General features: G+C 47.6%; 2 protein-coding genes, 1 long non-coding RNA gene and 1 pseudogene across 14 annotated transcripts in view; 2 read left to right on the top strand and 2 right to left on the bottom strand.

Moving 5' to 3' along the window:
• Positions 1 to 179: 179 nt before the first annotated feature.
• Positions 180 to 18,816, top strand: LPAR5 (lysophosphatidic acid receptor 5). 5 transcript variants are annotated; one of them, XM_077169823.1, is made up of 3 exons: positions 180 to 432; positions 3,065 to 3,343; positions 15,116 to 18,816. In XM_077169823.1, the coding sequence occupies exon 3, from the start codon at positions 15,328 to 15,330 to the stop codon at positions 16,447 to 16,449; it is 1,122 nt and encodes a 373-aa protein (XP_077025938.1). In that variant the 5' UTR covers positions 180 to 432; positions 3,065 to 3,343; positions 15,116 to 15,327; the 3' UTR covers positions 16,450 to 18,816. The 5 variants fall into 5 exon arrangements, with proteins under 5 accessions (XP_077025938.1, XP_077025939.1, XP_077025941.1 ...); XM_077169824.1 differs by adding an exon at positions 14,224 to 14,885 and having other exon boundaries at positions 180 to 3,343; XM_077169826.1 differs by lacking the exon at positions 3,065 to 3,343.
• On the bottom strand, positions 10,834 to 11,329 carry LOC143691408 (EP300-interacting inhibitor of differentiation 1-like; annotated as a pseudogene).
• On the bottom strand, positions 17,237 to 27,841 carry LOC143691410 (uncharacterized). The gene is made up of 3 exons (XR_013179510.1): positions 27,673 to 27,841; positions 18,009 to 18,155; positions 17,237 to 17,614 (listed from the first exon to the last, which is right to left on the bottom strand). It is a non-coding gene; the product is annotated as an uncharacterized LOC143691410 (long non-coding RNA).
• The window catches only part of CHD4 (chromodomain helicase DNA binding protein 4), a 32,552-nt gene continuing 31,633 nt past the window's right edge, over positions 26,923 to 27,841 (top strand). For 7 of the 8 annotated variants that reach the window (XM_077169819.1, XM_077169818.1, XM_077169820.1 and 4 more), the window contains exon 1: positions 26,923 to 27,048. The gene's annotated coding sequence lies outside the window, so the exon portion shown is untranslated. Of the gene's footprint in view, positions 27,049 to 27,629; positions 27,759 to 27,841 lie in introns of those variants that run through there. The other variant, XM_077169813.1, reaches the window with a different exon arrangement.

Raw genomic sequence — 27,841 nt, 5'->3', positions numbered from 1 at the left:
GGGTGTCTGGGGTGGGGGTGGGGGGGGCCGCAGGAGCCAGGTGGGTTAGTCACCCAGCATGTGTGGAGTGGGTGTGCCGGCAGGGCTTCCGGGAAACTCGGTGGTGAGTGCGGAGTGGGCGTGGGAGAGAGAGTGCTGGGTGGGGAGGTAATAACCGACAAGGATTGGGCCTGGCTTAAGTGCCAGGACCCACTGAGGTTTCTTCTCCAGCTGGGCCGTGAGGGCCTCTGAGGGCACCGCTTCCTCCTTGCTCTCTCTCTGCCCCCATTGGGTTGGGTGAGTGAGAGCTGGGAGGGCTGGGCTGAGATCTGCTGAGGCAACTGGGTCCCCGCCCGCCAGTGCTAGGAGCAGGTCCTACTAGCCCAGCCCGGCCCTGAGCTGGGAAGCAGCGGAAGGCGGCTTGGGGCAGCGGCAGAGCCACAGGGAGCACAGGTATGGGGCTGTAGGGTCGGATCTCACAGGACCCGAGGTGCAGCACCCCTCCCCTGGGTGGGTTGGAGGCCCTGGAAAACCTGTTTGAAAGGGGCTGCTCCAAGCAGACAGACCTCCTTAGACAAACTGGGCCAGAGGAGACAGCCAGCACTCTTGACACACCCTGGGGTGGGGGTGGGGTGGGGGCTCTGGAGCGTGAAGCCCCCATTCAGGGGCATCTCAGGGAGGCCAGGTCCTCCCCTTTGCCCTTTAGATCTCCGGGGTCATGCTCAACCCTGGGCTGCCCAAGGCCACCTAGGAGTGCCCCCCTGGGGCAACGCAGGAAACGCTCCCTGCGTTCTCCCATCCTCACTTAAATCTTACTACCCACCCCCTGACGTGCCTCCACTCATCCCCCAGGGCCTGGCCCTCTGCTGATGACAATTAGCTAATCTGATTGAACTCCTCTGTTAGGTTCGCTCACACAGACATGTTCATAGGGTTATCCTTCCCAGCTAACCAAGGTGAATTTTAATGGGGTCTTCTGGAAACATTGCCTTAACCCAAAAGGTTCATCTGTACAAGCAGATGAGACTAGATGGTCTCTGACGCCCTGTAGCTCTGACAGATGGTGCTTCATGAGTGACATCGAAGGGATGGGATTTCAGATATTGCCCACAGGTAGGGGAAATATTTGGGAGGTCTGCAGAGCCTTATGATTATGTTACCTTTGTTTCACTCCAAGGATAGAGGGGCAGCTACCTGCTATGACATGTGTTTGGGGTGGGGCATGTCAAGGAGGGGCCCCCAGTGAACTGTATTGCCAGAACCCTTCCTTTCTGTGAGAGCTAAAGGTGTAGCCCTAAGGGAGGGATGGAGGCAGGATTGGGGCGGGTGGGGGTAGATAGAAACTTACTCATAGCTGTAAGCCCCGGGCTCTGTCTGCCTCTGTGTTGCTGCCAGCTCTCCCTGGCCTGCCCCCTCGCCCAGAATATTCCCCAACCGCGTAGAAACCTCTCATGCTCCTACTCGAGAGGGATGTGACACAAAGGGTAAGGGCTGGAGCGAGTTGTCTTCGCTTCCTGGGGCCACCATGACCAAGTACCACTAATCAGATGGCTTAAAACAAGTTTATTGTCTCGGTTCTGGAGATTGGAAGCTGGGAGTCAAGGTGGCAGGGGGGCCGCTCTGCCTCAGAAACACACGGGGAAGGGTCCTTCCTGGCATCTCCCAGCTTCGGGTGGTCGCCAGTGTTCCTTGGCTTGTAGATGCCTCTCTCCAGTCTCTGCTTCCCCCACCTTCACGTGGCCGTTTCCCCTCTGTGTCTGTGTCCACATTTCCTCTCCCTATAAGACCCCCCTCCCATACACACACAACTGTTTGGCCTCATCTGAGTCAATGATATCTTCAAAGACCCTCCTTCCAAATGAAGTCACATCCTCGGGGCCAGGGTTTGGACTGGAGCATGTGTTTTGGGGGACGCGACTCCATTCAGAACCCGTGTCCTGGGTTCAGCGTGAGATCATCGGAGCCTAGAGGCTCAGGGAGGGTCCTCTGAAGCGGTGGGACTCCTGCCAGACCCCAAGCCAGACCCCAGATGCATGCCGAGCACCCCAGAGCACGGATCTATGAAAGTTACCTCTCTGCGTAACTTGGTTGGGACTTTATTTCCTGTTTTTCCAGCTCTTGAAAGCAGGGTGGAGGGAGATGGGCAGGTGGGGAGACAACATCCACACATTGAGGGAACCAGTCATTGAGCAGGAAGCCACCTTTGCCTTCTGCCTTTTCCCAGAAAAATGTTGGAACGGGTGAGCTCAGAGCCCTGGGGGCGGGGGGCGGCGGGAGAGCTGAGATGCGGCTGAAGATAATGCTGGTGCAGGCTCAGGCGGGGAAGGGGACAAGAGCAGCTGGAGCTGCAATTTTAGCTGGAGAAAGCAGGGCGGTCCTGGACCAGAGAGAGAGAGGATGGTGATAAGACAGGAGCCCAGGGGCCAGGAGGAGGCTCCCCTGGAGGCTGTCTCAGCCCTTACCTCATGACCTCCTGCTTCACAACAGAGACCTGTTGGTCTCCTCCCTGCCCCTCCGACCCAGGGTAAGCCACACAGGATGCATTTGTGCCTCCAAAGCAGCTCGAGGACACACCTGTTCGCAGTCTTCACACTGAGTTAAGCTTCTGCTGGAGACTCAGCACAGTTTGAATTCATTTGGGGTCTTTATGATTTAGCCTGTCAGTGCAGAAAAGGCCCATCCACCCAATGTTGCCCGAGCAGAGAAGCAGAGGAGGTGGGCTCAGCTAACTCAGTGCAGTTACAGCACCAACCAAAGGGGTATTTCAAGTTGTGGCCTCCAGTATCTAGAATGAGGTTGGGGCTACTCTAGAGGTGATCTTCAGGGATAACGAGGATGGGGAGACTCGAGATTCCTTCTTTTCAAACTTCTGACCCAGTGGATTCAGGGTCAGAGAAAACTAGAGGATGTGCATTATTAAAAAGAGGAGGCAAAGAGCGAATGAGGCGTTTGGTGAATGGGGATGGAATGGAGAGGATGGCAGGCAGGAGGAAGTTGTACAAAGAGGAGTATTTCTCTCCCCTTCCACACCCCTTCCTCCCTGTCCCCCATCATTGTCCCAAACCATCTACCCCTTTCTCTTCAGCTCCCCTCCACACCACCGTCAGTCTCCAGAGAGGGTGAATCCCCAGGGCAGGCTCCGTGGAGAGGAGTGAGGGGATGGTCATGATAGAGCCTCCTGGTCCTTCTGCTCTCCTGTTCTCACTTCCTCCCTGTGGCAGAAAATAGCCCTGCCTCTACGGCTTATCTCAACCAAGAGCAGTGCCCAGCCCAGCCCAGAGGGCAGTTGGGGCAGGTCCCAGAGTCTTGTGGCCACCAGGAACCAGGCCGGCTGTGCACCTGGAGAGGCGTATCAAAGAGGAAGGTGAGTGTTCGCAGAGCTGTGGCATGTAAGGGGTAGGGCAGGGCGGGCAGGACACCTCCACGTGGGTGGCGCTTTCTTTGCCCCCCTGTGCTGGGGGTCAAGAGCCCCTAGTGCGCATCTGCATGGGCCTGTGCTTATGGGCTCTCTGTGCCCGCCTGCCTAAGGGCCCCACCCTGAACTCCACGGCTCGGCCGTCTCTTCCTCCCCTGGCCCCATGTCTGTACCTCTGTGTGTACACAGACCAGTATGTTGCCAGGTGTGCACATATGCTGATGTGTATGTCGCCAGGGATCTGTGTGTCTTTCTGTGTGCACGTGTGTGTGTTGGTGTGCCTATGTCACCACGCCGGTGGGTGTCGATGATACCGAGGCTTCCACGTCTCTCCTCCTCCCTAGAGAAATGAAACCCATGTTCTTTTGTTTCTGGGGCAGCTGCTGTTTCTTGGCTTCCTACTTTTTCCTCCCAAGGAGACCTCTTCTTCAAGGCAGGATTGGGAGAGAGAGGCCGGGCTGCTCCTCCCCTATGTCTGGATCACTCCTTCCATTTCCTGTGTGCCTCCTTTTTGGCAGTTCTTCCCAGCTTTGCCATCTGGCCTGGCGGTGTGCCCATCAGCTCCATAACACAAGCCCCAGGGCCAGGGAAGCAGGGGGAGGTGCGGGCGCCAGGGCAGGGGTCCAGCGGTTCCCAAGGCTCTCAGAGCCCAGCATTTCAGATTGTCAGAAAGTGATGAGTCCACTATAAACCCATGAAGAGCTCCCTTCTGGGGAGATGAGTGTGTTCTGGAATTAGATAGTGGCAATGGTTGCACAACTCTGTGAATATATTAAACGTCATTTATCTGTATACTTTAAATGAGTGAAGTGTATGGTATGTGAATTATGGCTCAATAAAGCTGTTTAAAAAGGAAACCGTGGACATCTCCCCTTTGGAATAATAAGAGCTTCATTGTTTGCTTTCCTAAGGGATTTTCTCTTTTGGAAGCCATTTTATTGAGATATGTTCCACACCATCCGTCCAAACTGTGCAATCAGTGGCTTTTAGTCTGGTCGAAGAGTTGTGTGCATTCATCATCACAATCAGTTTTGGAATATTTTCATTACTCAAAAAGAAAAACCCCATACTCTTAGCAGTCACCTCTCAATCCCTCTATCCTTCCCCAGCCCTACATAATTCTGTCTCTGTAGATTTATATATGTTTACATTTTATATAAATGGAATTATACAATATGTAGTACTTTGGGTCTAGCTTCTTTCACTGAGCACATTTTTTTTTTAATTAGAGAAGTTGTAGGCCTACAGAACAGTTATATATAAAATACAACTTCCCTCTATCCTCCCTACTGTTTACATTTTGCATTGGTGTGGTACCTTTGTTATATTTGATAAAATATTAAATATTACTTTAACTATAGTTCATAGTTTACATTAGATGTATTTTTCCATATACCACCCTATTATTAACACCTTGTAATAGTGTCATACAATTGTTATAATTCGTGAAAGAACCTTGTTATATATGAACTATTAACCAGAATCCATTGTCCACGACAGAGTTCACTGTGTTATACAGTTCCATATTTTATCTTCTTTCTTCTAGTAACACACACAACCCAAAACTTTCCCTTCAACCACGTTAGCAAACATAATTCAGTGTGTTAAATACACTCACAATAATCTGCTACCGTCACCATTATCCATTTCCAAACATTTACAATCAACCTAAATAGAAATTCTGCCCAAATTGAGCATCAGCTCCCCCTTCTCTACCACCATTCTTTTATTTTCTTATTTTAACATTTGTTCCCCCTATTATTTATTTTTATTCCATATGTTCTACTCGTCTGTTGACGAGGTAGATAAAAGGAGCATCAGACACAAGGTTTCACAATCACACAGTCACATCGTGAAAGCTTTATCATTATACAATCATCTTCAAGAAACATGGCTACTGGAACACAGCTCTTCATTTTCAGGCAGTTCCCTCCTGCCTCTTCACTACATCTTGAATAACAAGGTGATATCTACTTAATGCGTAAGAATAACCTCCAGGATAACCTCTCGACTCTGTTTGGAATCTCTCAGCTGTTGACACTTTGTCTAATTTCACTCTTCCCCCTTTTGGTTGAGAAGGTTTTCTCAATCCCTCGATGCTGAGTCTCAGCTCATTCAAGGGTTTCTCTCAATCCCTTGATGCTGAGTCCCAGCTCATTCTAGGATTTCTGTCCCATGTTGCCAGGAAGGTCCACACCCCTGGGAGTCATGTCCCACGTAGACAGGGGGTCTACCCCCATTCTATCCCCTGATAACCTACGTTCTACATTCTAACTCTGTGAGTTTGCTTATTATAATTAATTCATATCAGTGAGATCACACAGTATTCGTCCTTTTGTGTCTAGCTTATTTCATGCAACATGATCTCCTCAACATTCTTCCTTATCATTGCATGCATCAGGACTTCATTCCTTCTCTATAGCTGAATAATACTCCACTGTATGTATGTATACCATATTTTGTTTAGCCATTCGTCAGTTGATGGACACATGGGTTGCTTCTATCCTTTGGCAATCGTGAATAACTCAGTCAAGAACATTGGTGTGCTAATATCTGAGTCCCTCTTTTCAGTTCTTCTGGGTACATACCAAGTAGTGGAATTTCTGGATCATATGGCAATTCTATACTTAGAATCCCAAACTGTCTTCCGTAGCGGCTGCCCCATTTTACATTCCCACCAGTAGCAAATACGTGTTCCTCTTTCTCCACATCCTCTCCAAAACTTGTAGATTTCTGCTTTTTTAAAATAGTGGTCATTCTAGTAGGTATGAAATGACATCTCCTTGTGGTTTTGATTTGCATTTCACTAATAGTTGTGACGTTGCGCATCTTTTCATGTACTTTTTGGCCATTTGTGTTTCCTCTTTTGAAAAATGTCTATTCAAGTCTTTCAATCTTTTTTTTTCGCATGGGCAGGCACCAGGAAATGAACCCGGGTCTCCCGCACAGCAGGCAAGAACTCTGCCAGCTGAGCTTCCGTGGCCCACCCTTTCTCATTTTTAATTGTATTGTTTGTCTTTTTATTGTTGGGTTGTAGGATTTCTTTATATATTCTGGATATTAAATCCTCATTGGATGTGTGGTTTCCAAATATTTTTTTCCCATTGCTTAGGCTGCCTTTTCACTTTCTTAACAAAATCCTTTGAAGTACAGAAGTTTTTAATTTTGAGGAAGTCCCATTTATTTTTACTTTCATTGCTTGTGCTTTGGGTGTAAAGTCTAAGAACTCATCGCCTACCACAAAATCTTGAAGAAACTTCTCTACATTTTGTTCTAGGAGTTTTATGGTCCTGGCTTTTATATTTAAGTCTTTGATCCATTTTGACTTAATTTTTGTATAAGGTGTGATTTAGAGGTCCTCTTTCATTTTCTCACACATGGATATCCAGTTTTCCCAGAACCGTTTGTTGAAGAAACTATTTTCACCCACTTTAGTGGACTTGGCAGCCTTGTCAAATATCAATTGGCCATAGATGTGAGGGTCTATTTCTGAAGTCTCAATTGTATTTCACTGGTTAATATCTCTATCTTTATGCCAGTACCAAGCTGTTTTGACCACTGTAGCTTTGTAATATGCTTTAAAGTTAGGGCGTGTGAATCCTCCAATTTTATTCTTTTTCAAGATGTTTTGGGCTATTCAGGGCCCCTGGCCCTTCCAAATAAAATTGACAATTGCTTTTTCATTTCTACAAAGTAGGCTGTGGGAATTTTGATTGGGATGGTGTTGAATCTGCACAATCAGCTTGTAGAATTGACATCTTATTGATATTTAGTCTTCCAATCCATGAACATGGAATGTCCTTCCATTTATTTAGGTTTTTTTAAATTTCTTTTAGCAATGGTTTGTAGTTTTCTGTGTCCGAGTCCTTCACATCCTTGGTTAAATTTATTCCTAGATGTTTGATGCTTTTAGTTGTTACTGTAAATCGGATTTTTTCTCTTGATTTTCTCCTTAGATTGCTCATTACTAGTGTATAGAAACACTAATGATTTTTTGAGTGTTGATCTCATATCCCACTATTTGGCCAAACTCATTTATTAGCTCTAGTATCTTTGTTTTAGATTTTTTTGAACTTTCTAGATATAGGATCATGTCATCTGCAAATAATGAAAGTTTACTTCTTCCTTTCCAATTTGGATGCCTTTTATTTCTTTTCCTTGCCTAACTGCTCTGGCTAGAACTTCTGGCACAATATTGAATAACAGCAGTAACAGTGGGCATCCCTGTCTTTTTCCAGATCTTAGAGGGAAGACTTTCAGTATTTCACCATTGAGTACGATTTTAGATATAGTGTATTTCATATATATACTTTATCGTGTTGAAGAAGTTTTCTTCTATTCCTACCTTTTGAAGTGTTTTTTCCAGAAAGGATGTGAGATTTTGTCAGATGCCTTTTCTGCATCAATCGAGGTGATCATGTGCTTTCTTCCTCTTCAATTTGTTAATGTGATGTATTGCATTAATTTATTTTCTTGTGTTGACTCACCCTTGCATACCTGGTATAAAACCCACTTGGTCATTGTGTATAATTCTTTGAATGTGCTGTTGGATTAGATTTGCAAGTATTTTGTGGAGGGTTTTTGCATCTATATTCATTAAATAAATTGGTCTGTAATTTTCTTTTCTAAAAGAAAATTTCTTGTATCTTTATTTGGCTTTGGTATTGGGGTGATGTTGGCTTCATGGAATTAGGTAGGTAGTGTTCCCTCCTCTTCAACTGGTATTCATTCTTCTTGGAATGTTTGATAGAATTCATCTGTGAAGCCATCTGGTCCTGGACTTTTCTTTGTTTGGAGGTTTTTGATGACTGATTCAATAGCTTTACCTGTAATTAATCCATTGAGGTCTTCTGTTTCTTCTAGAGTCAGATGTAGGTTGCTCATGTGTTTCTAGAAATCTGTCCAATTTCATCTAAGTTGTCTAGTTTGTTGGCATACAGTTATTCACAATTTCTTTTATGGTCCTTCTTATTTCTGTGGGGTTGGTAGCAATGCACCCCCCTCTCATTTCTGATTTTAATTATTTGTGTCTTCTCTCTTTTTTTCCTTTGTAAGTCCAGCTAACAGCTTGTCAATTTTATTGATCTTCTCAGAGAACCAACTTTTGTTTTTAATTCTCTCTATTTTTTGAAGGTTTTTAAAATATATTTTTTAAACTTTTAAGTTAATTGTGCAATATAGAAAACTGAAAAGCATCTATTGTTTTTTAAATTATCTATTTCATTTTTTTCTTCTCTAATTTTTGTTATTTCTTTCCTTCTTGCTTTAGGGTTAGTTTGCTCTTCTCTTTCTAGATTCTTCAGTGTGAATTTAGAACTTTGATTTTAGCTCTTTTTTTTTTTAATGAGCTCTTTTCTTTTCATTTATTTACAACTAAATTTGGGGGGGTGCAGCCTTCTGATATCATTTTCCTATTTTTCTTCCAGAACTTCAGCATCTTAACATAATCCCCATAGCAATACGCTCGGGCAGGTTTTCCAAGGCTGGCAAAAATCTTTTGTAGGAAATACTTAATTTACTGCATTTTGAGTGCCACAAATTAATTTGTATTTGAAACTGGGTCACATTTTCCCTTATAAACACTGGTTAAATTCCAGTCATATTCAGAAACCTACAACCTCTAAATGGGTCCCTAGACCAAATAAGCCCTGAAATGCAAAGGGACCAGCCTCTTCAGAACAGCAACTGGTTCCATCCCCCTATCCCATATTATTAACAGCCCCTTCCAACATGAGAGAGTTAGAATGGGCATAGCACAAATACCCTTAAAGAGTGGGAGAAAGATCAAAGGTGATGGTGTAATTATACAGAGAAGGTAAGGTTTAACAAATGAGTATGATTGCTGAATCATTATATTGATATTCCTTTTAGTCTCCAGTGTTTTAGAGCAGCTAGAAGTAAAAACCTAAAATTGTGGAATTGTAACCCATAACAAACTCTGAAATCTGTTCTACAACTAATTGTTGTGATGTACTTTGAAATTTTTTGCTTTTTTAATATATGCCATTTTCATAAAAAAGAGAAGGGGGAGTATAACAGAGAAGATAGGAGTTAAATGAGTATGACTCCTGAATCATTATACTGATATTTCTTTTGGTCTCCAGCGTCTTGGAGCAGCTAGAAGAAAAAATAAAAAATTGTGGAAAAATAACCCATACTAAACTTTAAAATCTATTCTATAACTACTTGTTAAAATATACCTAGAAATTTATTGATTTTTTGTACATATGTTATATTTCACAATTAAAAAAAGTTAAAAAAGGGGAAAAATCCAATGATAATGTAGTTGCAATAATATGTACAATAAAAAGTAGTATACAGAGAAGGTCTGTGTGCAATATGTCAGTCAAATAAAAGACAGAAAAAAGAAATTTTATTACCTCATATTCTGGTGCATAACGAATAACAAACTTAATTAGAGGAGGAGAGAGAGAGAAACATCAGATATTGAAGTAGATTTCTGGGCAGGTTTAAAACCTTTAAAGGTTGGTGGCAAAATTGTTCATAAAATCTTTTTTTTAAAAATTCAGAATGTACACCTTTCCTTTCACTAAGTTTTCACTAACAGTTCTTAAAATACGAAGTTTAACTAATCTTTTGCTTGTCAAGTTAAATGAAAAATAGAGAGGGAACAAAACAGACATTTTCCCTAACACATAAGGGTATTAGAAATAGTTTGTTTTCTTTGTACTTTCACATACATTTTAGTGTTTACACTTGAAACATTATTAAAAGCATCTTAATTTTTAATTGGTCTTAATTTTTAAAATAGTCATGACAACGGATTCTCTTGAATCATAGATCATCGTAGCTTTATTAACAATTAAGACACGCATAAAAAATAATTTCAGATGCTCTTAGAAACACATTTTAAGATATACCATATGTGATATATATTTCTTTTTTTGGGTTTGTTCATCCTGTTGGGATACTGAAAACTCTATCTTACTATCTTAACAAAAATAATTTAGCCTTTGATAACCGTAGCTTGAATAGATCACAAGGTTGGAATTTTCAAAGTTTTCTCAATAGGCTTCTAGTCCAGATAACAAAATCATCTTATGTCCTAAAATGGACATTTCACTTTTTTTTCCTCAATGCAGTTAACACCAGTGGGCTCCCTGTTGGCAGTTTGTCTTGGTCTTTACTTATTCTTGCAAAACCATTCCTTATTGTGAAGCAGATGGGCAAGATTTTCCCCAAAGCAAGGAATATAATCTGGGATCAATAACAAACTCAAAAGCATAGGTGTTACAGGACATTCTTGAAAAGAGGTTTCAACAGTCCTCAGATCCTTTTACCTTTTTTTCCAACTGTACAGTCACTGCCCTCTTCTATTCTGAAAAACAAAAACACACAAAAAAGTTTTTTTTTGAAGATCAAGTTTTTCACAGGTATGGAACTATTTAAAATGAACCCAAAAGATAGTGGAATATTGGGTTTCTCAGGTAGTTTCCTCCTCTTCTAATAGCTTTTAACTACTCTCTATCCATAATCTCATCACAGCCGAGTTCTTCTGTCAGACGATTGACAACCATAAGTGAAAAAGCTGCTTCTCTTGCTCTGGATGTTCTCAGAAACATCTTGTTGGCTCCTTCCAGGGCCGCTGTCGCCCTGTAGCCTGCACCACTTAGCTGCCCCTCTTCCAAGCAGTCTTCCTCCCAGTCATCAGATTCCTCACCCTGGCTGGCCCCCAGGGCTGAGACTGTTCGCAGTGCCCCATTTCCCCTCAGTCTCCACCATTGGCTAAGCCTGCTTCTCCACTGGACCCTCCTCTTCCAGCTGCAACTGCCCCATGGAGGGAGGGGCTCAGAGATGGCCCCGGCTCCCGCTGCTTACCTCCAAATGTTGAAGGTCACTCTCACCAGTCATCACATCCATCTGCAGGTCACTGCTCTCTTCAAACAGTTGGGACAACACGGACATTTCGGACATCTCACAAGCTGCTCGATCCAGCTCTTTCTTTTTTAACATAAGTGTTTAGGGCTATAAATTTCCGTCTCAGCACTGCTTTCCCTGCATACCATAAGTTTTGATAAGTTGTGTTCTTGTTTTCATTTGTTTTGACATATTTGCTGATTTCTCTTGCAATTTATTCTTTGACTCACTCATTGTTTGAGAGCATTTTATTTAGCCTCCATATATTTCTGTATTTTCCGATTCTCAGCCTATTACTGATTTCTAGCTTCATTCCATTATGGCCAGAGAAAAAAGTGCTTTGTATAATTTCGGTCTTCTTAAGTTTATTGAGACTTGTTTTTGACCTAAGGTGTGATCTGTCTTGGAGAGTGATCCATGAGCATTTGAGAAGAATATATATCCTCCTATTTTGGGGATCCAATGTTCTATATATGTCTGTTAGGCCTAGTTCATTTATTATATTACTCAAGTTCTCTGTTTCCTTATTGATCCTGTTTAGATGTTCTATAAATGAGATGGTGTATTGAAGTCTTCAGCCATTATAGTAGAAATGTTTATTTCTCCCTTCAGTTTCGTTAATGTTTGCCTCATAAGTTTCACAAGGGTAAGCCTCATGATTGAGGGCATGGCCTATTGATTTGGGTGTCCCTAAGATTTGACACAGTATGAGGGGATTCCCTGATGGTAAGGTTTAATAGTTCCATAGTCTTTCTCCCCTCCCTCAGGGGCCCAGCTCTTTTTTTGTCACTGCATAGAATATCTTTTTCCAATCTTTCACTTTTATCCTATTTGTGTGCTTTGGTCTAACCTAAAGGATTCTTAAATTTACCTTTAAGTAGCAGCTCACCTAGTATGTTTTGGAAGTTTTGATCTGTTTAACATTTTAGCCTTTTGACAGAAATATTTGATAGTCTTGGAAAATAATCAACCATTCGTTCATTCAGTGTATAATATGTACCTGCGAATTGTTAGGAGCTACTGTTCTCCAAGAAATGGTTAAGAAAGATAAGGTGTTACTGTAATTACAATGTAAACTGCTGTTGAAATTTTAATGCAAACTGTTTTCCAAATACGATTTTCACTGGACATTGTCTTCTACTAAGTTATATATGTGGACAAGATAGCCTGTAATGTGTGGTAAGAAGTGGGTTAGGTGAGGGGGTTGATACAAGAGATAATTGTAGACAAACCTACAAAATCTCATGCCCTACTCAAGGTTCCAAGTACTTATGGTGTTCAATTAAACTGACCACATAAGTTATATTAGGAAATGCACTAGTCAAAATATAGATTGTGTTCAAAAAAGAAATAAAAAAGAGCTAATTGTAGCATCACAGGGTGGGTGAACCTGCGGGTCGAGGAGAATTTCCTGCCAGGCAGCCAATGGCTATCCCTCACGGCCTGTTAAGTACAGAGACTGAAGTGCCTGTTTCAGGGCGCTGGGGAAAGGCTTAGGAAGACAAGCAGTGGGAGATGTTCCCCACCTTAGGACCTTACCATCTAATTGGGGAAAGAGAGTAAATATAAAACTACCTGACGGGTTTAAAGCAGGAAAGTTACTGCTTAAGTACATAAAGGGAAATCCTAGGAGGGACCTATCTGTATGTCTGTGTGTGTGTGTGAAAGAGAGACGAGTTTGTGCTACATTGCTTAAAGTGAGAGAAAGAAGGAAGTGGGTTATAAGAAAAAAACACATGTATTTTCAATTGGACAAATAAGGAAGTAAAATAATTTATCTATGGGCACAGATTTCACGTAGGCAGCTATAAAAGACCAGGTGCTCTGTCCAGCACTCATGCACTCAGCATTTATTGAGGTTGGAGTTGGGAATGAATAAACCACGGTCTCCAGCCCCTCACTCAAGGAGCTCACAGTCTAGTGGGAGGGGTAGACCAAGAACAGCTAATGATAAACCCATGCCCAGGGTGCCAAGGAAGCCCAAGTGAGGGGACACCATCAGTCTCGTGGTGGTGGTGGGGAGTTGGCCAAAATTTCAGAGTCATAAGAAATAATTCCAAGCTTGCCAGCTGGAGAATAGGAGCAAGGGCCTTCCAAGTTGAAGAACCATCATGTGCAAAGACAGAGTCCTGAAAACACCTGGTATGTCCAAAAGTATTTATTATTAGTGCGACTGGAGCAAATGAACATGGCGGGGTGTGTGTGTGGGGGAGGTGAGCATCCAGAAAGACGAGCATCCGGCATCTTTAAGCCACATTGACTATTATTTTGGTTGTCAATTTTTTTTTTTTTTTTTGCAGAGGAAATGTTTCTCTATTACCTGCAACATCTCTAAACCTCTAACAAATGTCAAACTGCTGGTGTGGTCGGAAGGAGAACAAACGAAAAAAAAAAAAAAAAACACAGGAAAATTTGTGATAATCAGGTTTACAACTTGGTTCCAGATAAGAATTTAAACAGTCCCTATCCCTCATCCTCTTTTTACCACCAAGCTTTCTGTTTGACAAAAATTTCCTCAAATTCCTAGGATTAAAAACAAACAAACAAGCAAGACAGAAATACATCTTTGCAGATGGGCTCTATGTAGGTTTGTTGGGGCATACCCTCAACTCTCAGTCAGGTGGTTTAGAACTCTCAACAGTTCCTTTTCTAAAGAGTAAGCTCAAGGTCTTGGGATAAGTGCTCAGTCTCAAGTGACTTCGCTCCCTAAAACAGCACCTGGAGTTGCAATGGAGGGGTAACTTCTGTGGCCTTCTAGCCTTGAGGAAGGGGGGATCCTGAAGCCCCCTTCTGGCTCCTCTGCCTCTTGTGGATGTCACTTGTCTGTCAGCTTTTGCCTGAGGGTTGCAGCCACTGCAGTCTGCTCTCTCCAACAGCTCACTTCCCCGCTTTCTGGACTTAGGGTCGCCTTTTAGTCTTCATTACCAAACCACCGTCTCCTTTCATCACAGAGGAGCACCTGAAAAAGCTCAACACCCAAGGCCTTCCCCTGCCTGGCAAGACGGTGCTGCCAAGTTAACTCAGATGTGGCTCTGTCCAAGGCTGGTGTGCAATCTGCCTGTGAGTTAATGGCACAGATGAAGAAACTGAGGTTTAGAGAGGTCAAACAGTCAAGCTGAACCCAGGTCGTTCTGATCCCAAACCCGACCTACACAGGAGAAATGTGAACATGATGAGTGAGGCTGGGATTTTGTACTGTACTAGGGAATTTGAACTTTACTCTTTAGATAATGGGAGTCAGCACAGCACTGATGCAGGGAGGTGCTCCCCAGGACTCCTCACCACTTGACATACTACCTATTTACCTGCATTTCTTTATCTGTCTCCCTTCTATGGAACGTAAACTAGGTGGGGGCAAGCCTTTGCTTTGTTCACTGCTGTGAACCATGCCTAGTACCTTCTAGAGGCTCAGTAAACATTTGCTGAAGAAAGAAAGGAAAGAAAGGAGAGATTACTAGGTAATATTAGCAACCTAAGTGCTTTATATACATCATCCCATTTGTTCTCCTAACAATCTTATAAAGTACGGACTACTAATGAAACCCTATTTTTTCCCTTCAGATAAGGAGAATGAGGTCCAGAGAGGTTGAGTAACTTTTCTGAGATCACACAGGTAAATTGACAAAGCCAGGATTAAACCCAAGCAGTCTGATTCCAGAGCCTGGACATTTAATACTGTGCTATATCCCTGCTGTGGAAGGCTATTTTGGCCAGATGGAAGGTGGGGAAAAATCCCTGAGACTGAGAAGACTCAGGAGGCCAGTCAGTTTAAGTAGAAAAACGTTTATGTCTCCCACCTTGCCCCTGTATAACCTTGACTTTCGTTTTGCTTTTCTATTCTAGATCTCCACTGCTGATGAAGCTGTGATCAAAGGCATCTGGCCATCACCTGCCCCTGCAACCATCACCCCCCTCCCCCTCCATGCACTACCTCCGCTTGCTTTGGGACCCTCTCTGTGCAGCCTCCAGGCTCCATCCTGAGAGTGAACTCAATGCCGGGACCTTGGTGTACCCCATGATGTCCCCAGCCTAGCTCTCCCTCCCACTTTGGCACGATGTCGACAAACTCCACAGGCAACACATCAATCACCAACCTCACTGACCCCCTGTGCCCTGATTACCGGCCCACTCACCGCCTGCATATGGTGTTCTACAGCCTGGTGCTGGCCGCAGGGCTGCCCCTCAACGCGCTGGCCCTCTGGGTCTTCCTGCGCGCACTGCGCGTGCACTCGGTGGTAAGCGTGTACATGTGTAACCTGGCGGCCAGCGACCTGCTCTTCACCCTCTCGCTGCCAGTGCGCCTCTCCTACTACGCCTTGCACTACTGGCCCTTTCCCGCCCTCCTGTGCCAGACAGCGGGTGCCATCTTCCAGATGAACATGTACGGCAGCTGCATCTTCCTGGCACTCATCAACGTGGACCGCTACGCGGCCATCGTGCACCCGCTGCAGCTGCGCCACCTGCGACGGCCCCGCGTGGCGCGGCTGCTCTGCCTGGGCGTGTGGGCGCTCATCCTGGTGTTCGCCGTGCCCGCCGCCCTCGTGTACAGGCCCTCGCTCTGCAGCTCCGGCAGCGTCAAGGTGCACCTGTGCTTCGAGAGCTTCGGCGACGAACTGTGGAAGGGCAAGTTGCTGCCGCTCGTGCTGCTGGCCGAGGCGCTGGGCTTCCTGCTGCCCCTGGCGGCCATCGTCTACTCTTCGGGCCGGGTCTTCTGGACCCTGGCGCGGCCCAACGCCACGGAGAGCCAGCGGCGGCGGAAGACGGTGCGCCTCCTGCTGGCCAACCTCGTCATCTACCTGCTGTGCTTCGTGCCCTACAACGCCACGCTGGCCGTCTACGGGCTGCTGCGCGGCCAGCTGGTGGTGGCCAGCGAGGCGGCCCGCGACCAGGTGCGCCACGTGCTGATGGTGACGGTGCTGCTGGCCGGCGCCAACTGCGTGTTGGACCCGCTGGTTTACTACTTCAGCGCCGACGGCTTCCGCAACACCCTACGTGGCCTGGGTACTCCCCAACGGGCCAGGATCGTGGCCACCAACGGGACCCAGGGGCTGCTCGCCGAACCGCCCACCGATGCCTCCCACCTCACCGTCACGTCGGATGCTGCCAGCCAGGGACTGCTTCTGTCCTCCCGGCCCGGAACGCCCTGCACCCAGTACCCCCAGGATTCGGCCCTCTGAATGCCTGTCGTGCCCTAGCGCCATTACCCCCACCCCCACCTCAAGGCCTATCTTTCACGCAGGCTGCAGGGCGTGCACGGCGGGAGGTGAGATTGGACTTCTGGGTGCCAACTCGGGCTCATAAATGCAGAAGAGAACTAAGTGTGGGAGCGAGGTGCACAGGGAAGGAAGAGTGCTGGTGGAATTGGCTTCCCCAGCGAATCGGAAGTGAGCTAGCCCCTGCAGAGATAGAAGACCCTATGAAATGCTCTTGAAGGGGCATCACATGCTGCTAGGAGTTGGTTGATGGAGCAGAAAACAAGTATCCTGGATTTAAACCTCCCTCAGCAGTCCCAAAGTTGCAGAGCCCCGAGCCTTGATACTGAGAAGTTCACCTGTTGACTTCTGTTCTGAGGTTGGGGCTCTGGAAGCCACCCACACTCATCTCTACCTGGGGTTCCTCTGCTCAGCCTGGAGGTCTAATAGCCTCCAGGGGAAACAAGAGTTTATTTGATACAGAGAGAATCAGTTTCCTTCTTGCTTTGTGACTTGTAACAATTTAGATCACACACCCAGCATGGAGTAGTTGGGGACAGAGCCAACTGAGTTAGAGTTCTTTTTTCCTGAAGTCCTGGACCCTCTTCCAGTTTCTCAGTTTTCCTTTCTCCTTCCACCCTCCTCTACCACCACCACGCCCCCTTCCATCTTCAGGACTTCTTCCATTCTTGAGCCCTGATGTTTTTGTTTTTGTTTTTTCTTCCTTTCTTTCTCCCCAGCCTCCCACCTCCCTTCTCTTTTTCTGCCTGCTTCCTCCAGGGTAAGGAGAAAATTCTTTATACTAAAGCAGCAGTTCTCTTTTTGGTCGGGGAATCCCTTTACAACTGTTAAATACTGAGGATACCAAGGAGCTTTTCTTTATGTCTTGTTTAATTGATGTTTACCATCTTTAAAATGAAAACTAATAAGATTTTCAAATCCAGGAATACACAAGCACAGAGTCCATTTAGCTGTGAGAACAATGCCTCACAGCTACAGGTCATGAAGCCTCTGGGGAACGTCACTGTGTAGTTGCACAAGAACAAGAATGGAAAGGGCAAAGGACATCTTAGTAGCAGTATTTCGAAACTAGTTTTGACCCTGTGGCCTTCCTCAGAGTGTTCCGCAGATTATATTTTGAGGACCATACCTGTGTTAAAGTATTGGAGTTTGTGGGAAACTTAATGTCCAGCACATTATGTACAGTGGTTTTTTCTTGACTGTGTGGAAAGGGCACTGCTCAAAGCAAATTAATTGACTTGGGGTGTTGGGGGGGGAGTAGGAGCAGCTCCCCAGATGGAGGCTTCCTTGGGCTTGCTGGTGTGACAGCCCTGAGTGGGGGGGTGGAACTAGTCACACAGACTCTCCAGGGAAGGGGTGAGGCATCTCTGGGGAAGGAAAAGGGAACTGTGCCACAGCCAGGGCACAAGAGTTTACAGGGAAGTCAGAGTGAGACATAGGACAGGAATAGTCTGTCTGTCCTTAGCAAGCTGAGGACAAGGGAAATGGGAGGCTGGGTGATGCATCACCTGCTGTATCCCTACCTCTTTACCCGCGTGGAGGTCCAGGAGACCCTGCAGAGTTGGCCCCCTGGCATCTTCAGACTTGTACGTGAGTGAGGGAGTTGTCACCATGCAGCCACACGTGTCCTGTGTGCTTTCTCTCACTGTTTCTCAACTCCGTACGTTTCTCTGTGTAGGCGAGAGAGAGAGAGAGAGAGAGAGAGAAGGAGACAGTGTCAGGGGTCCGTCCCCCTGTGTGTCTCAGTGTGTTGCAGTTGGGAGAGCCTTCAGTCTTTATGTGAATGCTACAGATGGTGATTTACAGGGGTAACCTGACCCCTGGTGGCCAAACTGGAGAACTGACCCAGCTGCCTTCTATTAGCCACCAAATCTGGCCTCCCTCTATCTGGTTGAAGGTTAGGGGCTTCTCCTCCACCAGTTCTTGGCGCTAGATGAGGCACTTGCTCTGACTCGGCCCAGTCTCAGGGTTCAGGACAGGTGCCTGCTGACCTGACAAAGTCTCCACCCTTTGCTGTATCCAAACTGAACTGAGTTGAACAGAGTTACATTTTTTTTTGTCAATTTGAGAACTTTTCTATGCAGGTATGTGACTGAATTCCAAAGTAATTAAAACTTACACAGCACATATCACCTTCTAACATACTGTATAACTAATTTATTATAATTGTTATAGTTTTATTGTCTGTCTCCCTCCCCCACCCCCCTCCCCCAATAAAACGTAAGCTCCATAGGGACAGGGGTTTCCGTTTGGTTGGCCCTCTGATGTATGCCCAGCATCTAGAATCTGCCTGGCACAGAGGAAGGGCTCAATAAATATTTGTTGAATGAATGAGTGGCAGGTCTTGTTGTGAAGTAGTTTACTATCTAGTGGGGGCCATGGAACAAACAACAACTCTAATGTGAAATAGAATATGCAAGAATGCAGGGTAAGGTGTTGGGAGTTAATTTAGTGGGCAATGGCAATGGGGATCCCCTGAAGTTTTTTCAGTGAGCTTTTTCTCAGCCTGACATACTTTGTAGGATAAAATGTAGGAGAGTGAGGTTGGAAGTCTAAGGGGAAGAAAAACCAGTCAGGGAGCTACTAAAATAGTCCAGGAGAAGTGTGAGCATGGCCTGTGGAAGTAGATGGAAATGGCTTGTCTCCAACGTGACAGATCTGGTGTTCAAGCTCTGGTGGGAGGTTTCTCCACATTCACTATATTCAAAAGGTTTCCATCATGAGAACAGAGAGGCAAGAATGAGTGAAGGAGATGTCGCAGGCAGAGGAGAAAGAAGTTGTGGTGGTTTAAGAAAACCTGTGGCTGCTACCATTTTCATAGGATTCCCCAAATACAGAGTGGGCAGGCTGACAGAGGCAAGATGTTGGAAATCCAGAGCCCTTCCCCATGCCCTGGAGTTACCCGGTTTAAGGACTTGGAGAATCCAAAGGAGGAGAAGGAGAAAATGTTAGATGGAGGCAAGAGCACTAACAGATTTTTAATACTCCCTGTATGCAGAATTTCAATTTAGTGCTTAAAGTGCATTATCTTATTATAATAACCTCTGAGTTAAATATGATTATTATCCCCTGAGGTCTCAGGGTCACAAAAACAAATGGCACAGTGTTTTTTGGACTCACAAGCTCCTACTCCTTCTGGAATATCACTCTCCCCAGGTACTTTCCACCTTCCTTTCCTGGTTCCAGCTCCTTACATTCCATGGCTAGCTTCCTTTCCTTTTCCTCCCTCCTCATGTAGACCACCTCTCTCAACTGCCTGTCTCTCCTTCCCCCTTCTGCCATAATGCACCTGCTGTACCATCTTTGCCCCTCCTTTCCCAGGTGGTCCCCCAGGCTCAGAACTCACCCTATAGCACACCTGCCCCTCAGCCCCTGCGCTGAACACAGCACAGCCGTACCAGAGCTGACAGCTAGGCTCGCTTGGGGGTCCAGGTTTTTTGGACCTGGAAACACAACCCATCAAAGGGCTCCTGAAGGAGTGGCTTGCCGGCAATCCACACGTGGGTTAACCATGACCCTACCCGCAACCTAGAGTGTACCAACTTCTCCAAGGTACCACATAAAAACAATATTTTGAAATACTTCTAAACTTACAGAAATACAAGCTCCATACAGAGACCTTCAAAATACCCCAATTTCCTGAGTCTCCAGATCCACCAATTTTAGCATTTTGCCACATTTATAGGGCAGCACAATTGATTGTCCACCAACTAGGCTGGTGAGGGCCTCCCCTTGGTGCTCCATTCCTTGATGTCTGTCACCTCTGCAGGAGGGTCTGCCCACACGTTGAGAGTGGTCAGAGGGAGACTGACAGTCATTTGCTCTTGAAATAAATTCCTGAGAACCAGAGTGGAGATGAAGGATTCTCCAGCAGGCAGAGACACCTCCCTCTTACCCCTGAATCATCTTGAGGGAAATCCCGGCTGGTTCCTACCTGGGGTCCCATGGAAGAAATGGGGAGGGTGGGTTCATCTCATAGCAGGCCTCCCTCTGCATTCTTTCCAGGAGGCCCTGGAGACAGAAGCTGGGTGATTTTCACCATGCTATCCTTTCAGAGAAGCACTGAAGCACTGAAAAGGGAAGTTCTCATACATGGTCTGGGGAATCCCAAAGGCTCTTAGAACTTTGGAGTCAAACAAACCTGGGTACTACACTAATTTCAGCTTTGTCATTTCTTGGCAGTGTGACTTTCAGCAAATTACTTCATGTCTCTGAGGCTCCGTTTTCTCCTTATGAAACGGTGATCATAATATCTACTTACTGGGTTGCTGTGAGGGTCAGTGAACTCACCTTTGAAAGCATCTGAGAGGCATCCCATAAATGTGAGCGCTCTTTCCAACAGGACCATGGGGGAGGGGGTGCCATTGGTAAAGTGGGTTTGTGATGCCCAAAGGGACCGTTTCTGAAGGACAGCAAGGGCTCCAGGTGAATCCTCACCCAGAGGGAGCTCTGCTGGTGGGAGAACTAGGCCCAAGAGGCATGGGGTGAACAAGGCAGGCTGGGCAAGTTTCCTTGGTGCGAGGTCAAGTAGACAGCTTTTCAGGGGCAGCAGCTGGCCCAGCGCCCTCTGGGGGCCCAGCGCGCCCTCTGAGGACCCTCCTCCCTCACTAGGCTGGGGTCCTTCCCACAGAGAATGACATGGAAAAGTGCACGAAAGGGAGAAGAGGTGGGGGCATAGGAAGAAGAACCAAGCAAAGGAGAAAGGGCAAGGAGGAGGCCCGAGGGGAAGTAAGGGCCCAGGCAGGCGCAGGGTGGGGCTGGGAGAGGGGCCCAGGGCTGGAGGGGGGGCGGGAGAGAGCCCAGGAGGGAAAGAGCTGAAGGAGGGAGGGAGGGAGACCGGCGGCACTGACACAGCCTGGATGTGTGGAACGGGCTGGGGTTTGGCCCACAGGTCAGGCGTCTGGCAGTATTATGGGATGGAGAGGCCTTAGGAGACAGGGAGAGTATTATGGGCTGGAACAGCCTTAGGAGACAGGGGAATATTATGGGCTGGTGAGGCCCGGCTCCAACTGGAGGCGGGAGGAAGGGGTGCGGGGCGGGAAGGGGGGGTAGTGGTGGAAGGGAGTATTATGGGCTGGAGGCCTCCTGCGACCAGAGGCAAGAGTATTATGGGCTGGCAAGGCCTTTGGTGGCCAGAGGGGGGAGCAGCGGGGGATGGCACCGGCTGCATGTGACCGAGGGGGGGCCCAGATGGGGGGGTGACGAGTGGGGGTGGGGGAGCTTATTATGGGATAGCTCTTTGTACCTACTGCCAGGACTGCTTCTCCAGAAGATATTATGGGATGTTGTGTGTGGGAGGGGGAGTGGGGCTGGGGGGATTATTATGGGATGGTAGTGCAGAATGGGGAGGGCCCAAGGAGCTCTTCTCAAACCCCCCCACACACCTTACTCTCTAACTATTCGTCCTTTCTAAGGTCAGCCTCCTCTCTCAAACGGCCCAAAGGGAACACCTGAAATCCATCTGCACATACAAAGACATGCACATACATTGGACACCTCAGTCCATCCTAACCATCTCCCATAACTAGCATCCACTTCTAGGGTGCTGAGGGGGCAAGGTGGTCTCTGGGGAAAGGGGAGAAAGCAGGGTTGTGGTGGCCAGTAGATAGCACCTCCCACCTGCACAGCGTCCCCTTTGCTCCCTGTCCCCTCATGCCACTCTCTTTCCCCCTCCCTTCCACAAAGGGGGGGCCCTTGATTCTCCTCCCCTCCCCCCTCCCCTTCATTTCCTCTCCAGCTCCCTCCACAGCCATAACCAGTAAAACAGGCGGCCAGCTATTATGGGATGGCTGCTCCCGGCAGCTCTGCAGGGAGGGGGCGGTCACCGCGGAATGTCTCCTGTGGGTGGCTATTATGGGATGGCCGCTTCTCTCTCTCTCTCTCTCTCTCTCTCTCTCTCTCTCTCTCTCTTTTTTGTTGGGGGGGGGCCTAGCAAGGAGAAGAAATATTATGGGATGTGCCCTGTACCGCTGGGTGGGGCTGCCCTGGGTAGGTGAAGCTCTGGGAGGCGGGGGAGGGGGAAGGAAAGGAAGGAAGAGGGAGGGAAGAAGCTGGGGAGGGTGGGGTGAGCCCTGGAGGCAGACCTGAGGCCTGGCAGGAGTAACTGGCTGGAGAGGTTTCTTTGGTGACAGCTGTTTGGAGGGGCCACTAGGGTAGGCTCGCTGGAGCTAGCTGAATTTGAACTCTGGACACCTGGGTCCTTTCACAGCTCATGGGCAACAGGGTTGTTGAGTCCTGGGTTCTGGCTGTGTGGCACACCAAAGGGCACCTGGTGACCACAGTACCCAAGGACACCCTTCCTCTTTCCTTCCTGGGTTTGAGACTTGGGACCATTGCTCAGGTGGAAGCTTGTGCATGAGATACTATGCTACCATGCATTCAGATCCAAAGAAAAGAGGCTGGGTTGACATCCCAAGGACAAGGATAGATGCCTGGCTTGTCACTCCCAAGCCCCACACGACCTGTATCCTGTCTAGCCATCAGAGCTTACTGTCCCTGTGGCTTTTCTTCCTGATGTTGTCTTCCCAATCCCCCTTTCTTCATGGAGCCCAACACTGTGCCCCTTAGGCCTCCGTCTCATGAACAGAGTTTCCTGGTCTCACGCAAATCAGAGGTGTAGGGGGAGGAAATCTAGAGCATATGCTGAAAACTCCATGGGCAACTCACTCGGAGTGTTATTCTAGGTTCTTCTGTACCATGGGATGCAAACAGAACTCTAAGGTAACGGGCTAGAGAGGCTGTCCCCCTGGGTGCATTAATCAGGAGATTATCCCACCCTTGGTCTCTGTGGGCCAATCAAGCTGGTGGTTTATTTATAATTTATCTGGGAGGGTAGTATGGGGCCAGGGGAGGGAGGGGGAGGCATAGAGGCATGAAGACCACAAAAGCAACACACAAACATATATCCTAGCCCTTGCTAGGAGAGGAAGAGATTTTAGCCTTCTCCTTGTGGTGGTTTTGGGGAAATGGGAAGTAAGGGAAGGGAGAGAATAAGTAGGTAGTACCTGCAGGGATGGGGTAGAGGGAGTACAGTGGGTAAATGGGAACAATATTTCTAATCATGGGCAAGAGGCTGTGAGTCCCCACTTCGAAAACTCTGATTTCTATTGTGAATCACTGTGGTAAAGTGGTATATATATATATGGAAAAGGGTATTGGGTAGATGGAGATATTACAGAAGGGAAGCTGAGGTCCAGAAACAGGCTGGATCCCTTAGAGGAACAGGGAGAGAGGAGGGCAAAAATAGGTATCTGGCAGCTCTAAATGCAAAGGAGAAACTTCCTTGAAGAGAGGTAAACTGATATTTAGCCATTTTATGGGAGATGCCCCTTTTCCCCCTAGTGAGGAGTGCAAAATTCATTCTTAGTGTCTGGTATAAGCATGGGGAACAGTTTAGAAAAATGAATGGGGATTAATCTTGATGTTGAGAATTTAATGAGAGAGATTCTATGTAGCCTTGCATGCAGTGGAAGCATGCTACAATAGGTATGGTAACAGAGTGTCCAGGGAGTTGGAGCAAATGTCAGAAAAAGAATATAGGAACTACAAAGGTGGTAGTGAGTGCCAAGACTTGAGGTCTTTGATGTTGAAAACTCCAGTCCTAAGGTGAGAAGAGAGTGAAACACGGAATGCTGGTGGTTATACAAAATAGGCAGGAGCAGGTGGGAAGACTTAGCAGCAGCACTGGTGCTCTGCTTGGAAGCAAAAGGATTGTAAATTCTGGAAACAAGCTCTCACCTCTCCTCAACTCATCTCTACTTGCCAGTTTTCCCAGTCCTTAAGTTTCCAAAGGAGGGGAAAATCATCTGGTAATGCCCTTTCTCTAGGGAAATAAGGGCAATGAAGAGATGGAGGGAGAGTCATCCCATTTACTTCTGGTTGGGAAGGAACCCTCCTAGGAGGGAATTCTAGTTTCTCTTCAGACTGTCCTCCCTATATAAGTTATGATCTGTGTGAAAAAGACAAATGGGAGTCCAGGAAGACACTATCTCTGGCTTAAGGGAAGGGGCTGGTACCCCAAGACAGTGGTGCTGAAACATTGGTTCTCGCTCAGGTCTTACATCTCTGGGGCTTGGGAGGAGGGGAAAGTGACAGGCTTATGGGTTCAGAGTCTCCGAGGGCCAAAAGGTTTTAAAACAGCTCTTTTGACTCTCCAGGGCTGGGGCCCCAGGGTGGCTAGAGGGTAGGGGCAGGTAAGGAAGAAAATGGAATATGTTGGGAGGCTACCTTGTAGTATAACTGACTGAGGAAGGCATCCTGGGATGTTTGTAGGTACGGTGAACATTATACAACTAAGGTCTTTAGGTGGAGAATGGGGCCTCAAGAAGATTGGGGCAGGGACAATTGGAGGTATTGTGAGACTTCAGAATATCAAATGTGAAAGTGGTTGAAAAATATGAGACTTACTGGGTAAGCAGAATTTGGTGTTCAAGAATGAAGGTAATGGTTGATAATATTGATGAGTCTCTCAAGAAGAAAACCCGCGATGATATTATAGAATTTTGTATTAGGAGTGGTAAATGGAGAAGCATTGCCTTCCTATCAAAATCTCTCAGTGTGTAGGGAATAGTTAGGAGATTATTTTGGCCATTCATCTACATGGTAATATTTTTCAATATCTTCCTGACTCTAGAAGGACCCCCAAGAACCTCCACTAAGATAGCATCTGTCCTGAGACGAGTTGGGATGTGTTTTACTCTCTGTAATGGGAAATTGGGAAATAGCACTCAGTCGTTCTTCCTTGACACCAAAACATTTCTATCTTGTGTCACAGTTTGCTTGTTTGGTAATGCGTCTTAAAGGGAGGCATCAACTGCCTTCTTTGCATCCCCCTTTGTGCTGAGCTCTGTGCTCTGTCAACATCTGTTGAATGAACACAAATAGTAGTAAGTAGTAAGTAGAAGGAGAGCAGGTCCTAGCTCTTGGTCTTCGTTCACATCATGATGGGAAGACAATGACATTGCTGGCATGTTGAAAAATAGTCTTTGGATGTGATTTTGCACTTATTATAGGATGCCATGTTGTGAATTAAACTTTATGTAATGGTTCATCTGGCAAGCATGGTATTTTGTCAGTTTTACTCAACGTTTAAGGGCAGGAGATGAATATGGAGTATACCTGGATTTTAGTGGGATTGGGTGGGGCCCTATGCTGGCTCTCAGATCTCTAGTGTCTGTCTGGAAATAACAGGAAGCAAAAAACTAGGGTTCTAGACATTAAGAGGATTTATGCTAGGGTACTGATTTGGCCCAGAAAGAGCTGAAAGTGTGTACAACTTTGGGCGGGGACAGGGCAGTGTGGGTAATCTGCTTTGCCCTCTGTACTCTAGGTGTTAGAACAGACAGCTTCTTCAGGAGATGGGGAGGGATGAACATGAATATTATGGGATGCCTGGCAGAAGGGTATAGGAGTGGTGGGGTGGAGATGAAGCATTGTGGAAAGTGATGTTGAGTAGTGCTGGGAGTATTTTGGTACCCACTGGTTGACCCAGGGCACCTTGCTTGCAATTATTATGGGATGTCAGGGTATGAGTGGGGGAATAAAATTATGGGAAATCTTTCCAGTGTTAGGGGAAAGGTGATTAGATGCCCACCTGCCCGGTGGCGGTAGGGCTGTTGATCATCAGGGGATAGAACTTTTTATAGGGGAGGAGTGGATGTTATAAGCTGTGGAGCTAGAGTGAGAGCATGAAGGATGGGGATGGTGTTGAAAGGATCTATCTAGACCCTAGCCGGCAGGGACCTAGGGCAGCTCTAGGGGGTTGGTTATTATGGGATGTCAGTAGAAAAAGTGGGAGACTGATTATTATGGGATATGTGTGGGAGGAGGCCCAGTGTCCGTTGTTGTAGTGTGTGTAGGGGGGTGAATTTCTGACTATTATGGGATATCAAACTGGGGGTGGATGAAGAGTGGTTATTATGGGATGTCTGTGGGGGATGGGTATGAGTATTATGGGATGTAAGGCTCCAGTGCTGGGAGGGGTGCTTATTATGGGATGGCCACGGGGAGGGAGAGGTGACGATTATTATGGGATGTTAGTATTAGGGTGAAGAGTGAAGAAGTTGGCAGAAGGATGGCTATTATGGGATGTCTGGGGGGGAGAGGGTTAGTTGTAAATGGTCTGCAATATTATGGGATGTCAGCAGCCCTGGCATATATATGTGTGGAGTGTGTGTGTAATGTGTGTGTGTGGGGGTCGGGGGTGGGTGTCCGTGTGTATTATGGGATGGCCAAGAGGTGGGCGGTTGCCCGGGTGACACGCGCGCGCGCGCTCGAAGGGGGCGTGGCCAATGGTTGCCTGAGCGACGAGGGGGCGGGGGTTGCCCGGGAGACCTAGGGAGGAGGGTAGCGGTAGTGGAGGGGGGGTTGGAGTTGGTTGAGGTTATTATGGGCTGTCCGCGGGGGGGCGGGGCCTGTGCGGTGGGATTTCCCGGCCGGTGTTTCGGGCCCTTTAAGAGGCGACGCCGGAGCCGGAGCCATTTTCCCCCCTTCGGCCGCGGCAAGGAGGAGCTGGAGCGGGAGTGACACCGGGCCGGACCCTACGCGACCTGCAGCGGCTCCGGGGTGAGGAGAACGCGGGGTTCTTAGAGAGACGCGCCTCGCAGCCCGGCAAGCCCCGAGGGTCGTCCCTTCACCCGCTCTATCCTCAGGCGCCCCCAGACCCGTGGACCGCCCCCTGTCCGGGGGAGCCGACCCTGCCTTTCCCTTCCCTGCAGGGTGCCCAGCCTCCTCCCGCCGCAGCCGGCTCCAAGTCTCGCTCCCGCACCCTCATCCCCGGGCTTGGTCCTCCACAATGCCCGGCGCCGGTCCCCTCGCCCTCTGCTCACTTGCCCCCCGGGACACGTGGCCCGGCCCCCTTCCCGCTGGGGGCTCTCTTGCCCCCACGTCCCTGACTCCAGCACCCCCGGAGCGCCCGAGCTTCCACGCCCCCTTGTCCCCGCGGCTCCTGAGGAGAACCTGAGTTGTCCCAGAGGACAGCCTTTGGAGAGCTGCCCTGTCTGGGGACTGGCCCCTCCCCGGGAGCAGGAAAGCGCCCCCCCCACCCAAGTGACCTTGTGTCCCCGAGCGCCTCGCCGCCCGCCTCCTCCGGCCGCGGCCACTCGGACGCCCCCAACCCCCACCCCCACCCCGTCACACCCTGCCCGGTCCAGCCCTGTTTCTCCCTTCCCCACGCCAGCACCAGCCTGCCTTCGGGGGCGTCGCTCCCTCTCATCTGGGGGCTCCTGTTGGGGAGCTGGCTTCCGGGCTGCCCCCGAGGAGGAGTGTGGAACTAAGTTCAGCCTGAGTGGTTCGGGTGTTGGGGTGGGGGTGCTGCTGTAGCTGGTGGGCGGAAAGAGCGGGTGGGTGTGGGGGAGGG

Source organism: Tamandua tetradactyla, chromosome 7, assembly GCF_023851605.1.
Source record: "Tamandua tetradactyla isolate mTamTet1 chromosome 7, mTamTet1.pri, whole genome shotgun sequence".
NCBI lineage: Eukaryota > Metazoa > Chordata > Mammalia > Pilosa > Myrmecophagidae > Tamandua > Tamandua tetradactyla.
The sequence above is the reverse complement of the archived record's forward strand: the minus strand, read 5'-3'. Positions and strand labels throughout refer to the sequence as shown.

What these genes read in the sequence shown, in the direction of transcription:
- LPAR5 (XM_077169826.1), top strand. Translation starts at nt 15,328, where the DNA reads ATGTCGACAAACTCCACAGGCAACACATCAATCACCAACCTCACTGAC.